This window comes from Terrapene carolina, unplaced genomic scaffold (genome assembly GCF_002925995.2).
Source record: "Terrapene carolina triunguis isolate 2854851 unplaced genomic scaffold, T_m_triunguis-2.0 Scaffold517, whole genome shotgun sequence".
Taxonomy (NCBI): Eukaryota; Metazoa; Chordata; order Testudines; family Emydidae; genus Terrapene; species Terrapene triunguis.
In genome coordinates, this window is record NW_020664868.1 from 1,795,207 (window position 1) to 1,797,910 (window position 2,704).

At 58.3% G+C, this 2,704-nt stretch overlaps 1 protein-coding gene across 2 annotated transcripts in view; it reads right to left on the minus strand.

Moving 5' to 3' along the window:
- Positions 1-798: 798 nt before the first annotated feature.
- The window catches only part of SIRT2 (sirtuin 2), a 12,214-nt gene continuing 10,308 nt past the window's right edge, over positions 799-2,704 (minus strand). For both annotated transcript variants that reach the window (XM_026658828.2, XM_024212340.1), the window contains 2 exons: positions 2,170-2,236; positions 799-1,575 (listed from right to left, as the gene is read on the minus strand). In XM_026658828.2, the coding sequence (XP_026514613.1) occupies positions 1,390-1,575; positions 2,170-2,236 (253 nt within the window). In that variant the 3' untranslated portion in view covers positions 799-1,389. The remainder of the gene's footprint in view (positions 1,576-2,169; positions 2,237-2,704) is intronic.

Genomic DNA, 2,704 nt, shown 5'->3' on the forward strand with positions numbered 1-2,704 from the left:
CACTCCTCCCGCTGCGTGCCTCAATTTCCCCATCTGCAGAATGGGGATAGAAACACAGAGCTGCCCTCCTGAAGTGACGCACGCCAAGCGCAGAGGGCCATGGTCTCGCCTGCCGGCGAGAAACCTCTGCCTCGGGGCCTGAGCCTGTCCGCACTGCAGCCAGCGGGACGAGTCCCACAAGTGGAAGGAAACTCGGGCTGGATTCTGATCTCGGCTAAATCCGCTCCCAGTCGCACCAGCGCGTCTATAAGTAACAGCAACGATGCCCGTTTCTTCTTTACCAGATCTCAACCCGCCTCACCCTCTTGAACAGATTTATCCTGCCTGTGAGGCAGGGCAGCTTTACCATCCCCGTTTCACAGATGGGGAAACTGAGGCAGGGAGCAGCTAAGGGCCACTTCCTGTGGCCACGGTCACACAGGAAGTCCACGGCAGAGACAGGAATTGAACCTGGGTCTCTGTCATAAGCCACTGCCTAACACTGCCGCCCACCCCTCCCATTCCCCCTAGGATGGCACTGAGCTGACACCACCCCAGAGTAGGTTGTGGCAAACTCTTTATACAAGGATCCTGGGATGGTGTCAGCATTGAAATGCAGCCACCTCTGGGGCAGGACAGGTGTTTATACAGGGATCCTTTGAAGTCAAGCGAGTCATTCTGGATTTACACCAGACTGACAGAATATGGGCCAATACCTCCGCAGCACCACGACCATCTACGGCGCTGCACAAAATTCGATTTCCCTTTATACGTTCATGTCAGAGGAAGAGAGACCCAAAAGCCAACGCGAGTCTCGCCTCCAAGATGCTAAAATTTAATAGTCAAGTGATACTTAATACATTGCAATAACTAACCCAAATTAAACACCGAGCGCGAAGGGGGGGGGGGGGGGGGAACCGCGTAATGTGCCGGTATTCGATTTGCAGCCCGAATGGACCTACTAGCTTTGGCGACGCTTGTCGGGAAGTCTGAGGCCTGGCACATTAGCGAGATGGGTCTCGGAGGGAAACGGGATCCCAGCTGGGGGAACGAATGAGAAAGGAAATGCAAGTCTCTCTTGCGGTGCTCTCCGTGAGCCCTGGATTTCAGTTATTCTCGCTCGGTGGGGAAATAACAAAACATGTGGTTAGCGCGAAACGATTCAAAGCAGCCCCTGCTCACCCGGGATAGGCGATGCCAGAGTCAAACGCCCCTGAATCTCATCCCTTCCCCAGCCTCTCTGATCCCAGACCCCCCTCCCCTCTGAGCTGCAAACTTGGGGTGACCCCAGCTCCCAGCCCTCTTTAGATCAGAGACGGCTCTCACCCCTCGTAGGGGGAGACAGTCCAGGCAGTGGCGAGTTCTAATCCGCTCCAATTAACGGCCCTCGCCAGCCACAGCTGGGCTCCATCATTCCGCTTTGCTTCCGGCGTCGCTTTCCTTCTGGGGCGATGACCCCGGCTTCGCTGGGGGAGGGGAGGGGCTTGCCGTGGCCCCAGACGGTGGAAGGGAAGGGCTTGCCCCGGCCTCGCCTGCCTGCCCCGACTTGGCATCGATGGCAGAATGCTCCTTCTTCACCAGCTCCTCCAGCTCGTTCTGCACAAAAACACAGGGCAGTGGGGCTGGCGAGCAAGGGGGCAGAGCAGGGGAGAAGTTGGCTGCCCTGGGAAGGGGGCTAAAGCAAAGATCTCTGGTGGCACCATTTGTACCACCTTGTCCTTGAGAGAGGTGCTTTCCTCCTCCACGATCTCAGCTCGCTCTGCCGTACTGTGTATCCAGAGATCCCTCACCCGGCGCTGAGATGCAGCCGCCTTTGGGGTGGGGCGGGGCAGCTCTTTATACAGGGATCCCTCATCCAACGCGGAGGTGGAGTCAACTCTGGAGCGGAGCACGGCAGCGGAGCATACCGCCCCTATGAAATGCAGCCACCTCTGGGGAAGGGCAGGGCAACTGTATGTCTGTGAATCGCTCACCCAGAGCTGAAACACAGCATCTTCTGGGGCGCAACGCGGCAACTTCTTAAGCAGGCCCGGAGCAAAGGCAGCTCCAAGCGAATGGGGTCACCAGAGCTCGGATTCTAGCCAGGACACCTGGGCTTGACGCCCTGGACTCTTAAGAAGAGCTTGCATAGGACTTTGGGATGGTGCGTAGACACGGGGAGGCAGGAATACACAGGAAAGGAGTCCATACCTTCCAACCCAGCAGCTCGGCCAGCGCTGTGCAGCCTTCGTCGCACTCCCCGAGCCATGCCACATCCCTGGGACGGGGAGGGAGAGCCCCGCGGGGGAAGAAGCCAACAAGCAGGTGTTAATGAAACGGCTTTGTGATCGGGGAGAACCCCCCCCCACCCCAGATCTCGGATGACCTGCCCTGGAGGCGGAAGAGCCCGCTGCCCGTCTCTAGCGCCGATCAGCTAGGGACCTGAAAGGGCTTTCTCAGCATCAGCGATCTCCCCCCTTGTGAAGGATCGCTGGCCCTGTTTTACAGAGGGGAAACTGAGGCACGTAGAGGTTGGGCAACTTGCTCAAGGTCTCAGCAACTCGGTGGCAAAGGCAGGGCAGGAAGCCAAGAGGTGTAGCTCTCACCATGCCCAGTTCTAAACACTAGACACCCCTCCACCCCGCGCGCACACAGACACACAGACACCTCGAGCCAGGGACAGAACCTAGGAGCCCTGACTCCCAGCCCTCCTGCTCTAACCACTAGACCCCACTCCCCTCCCAGA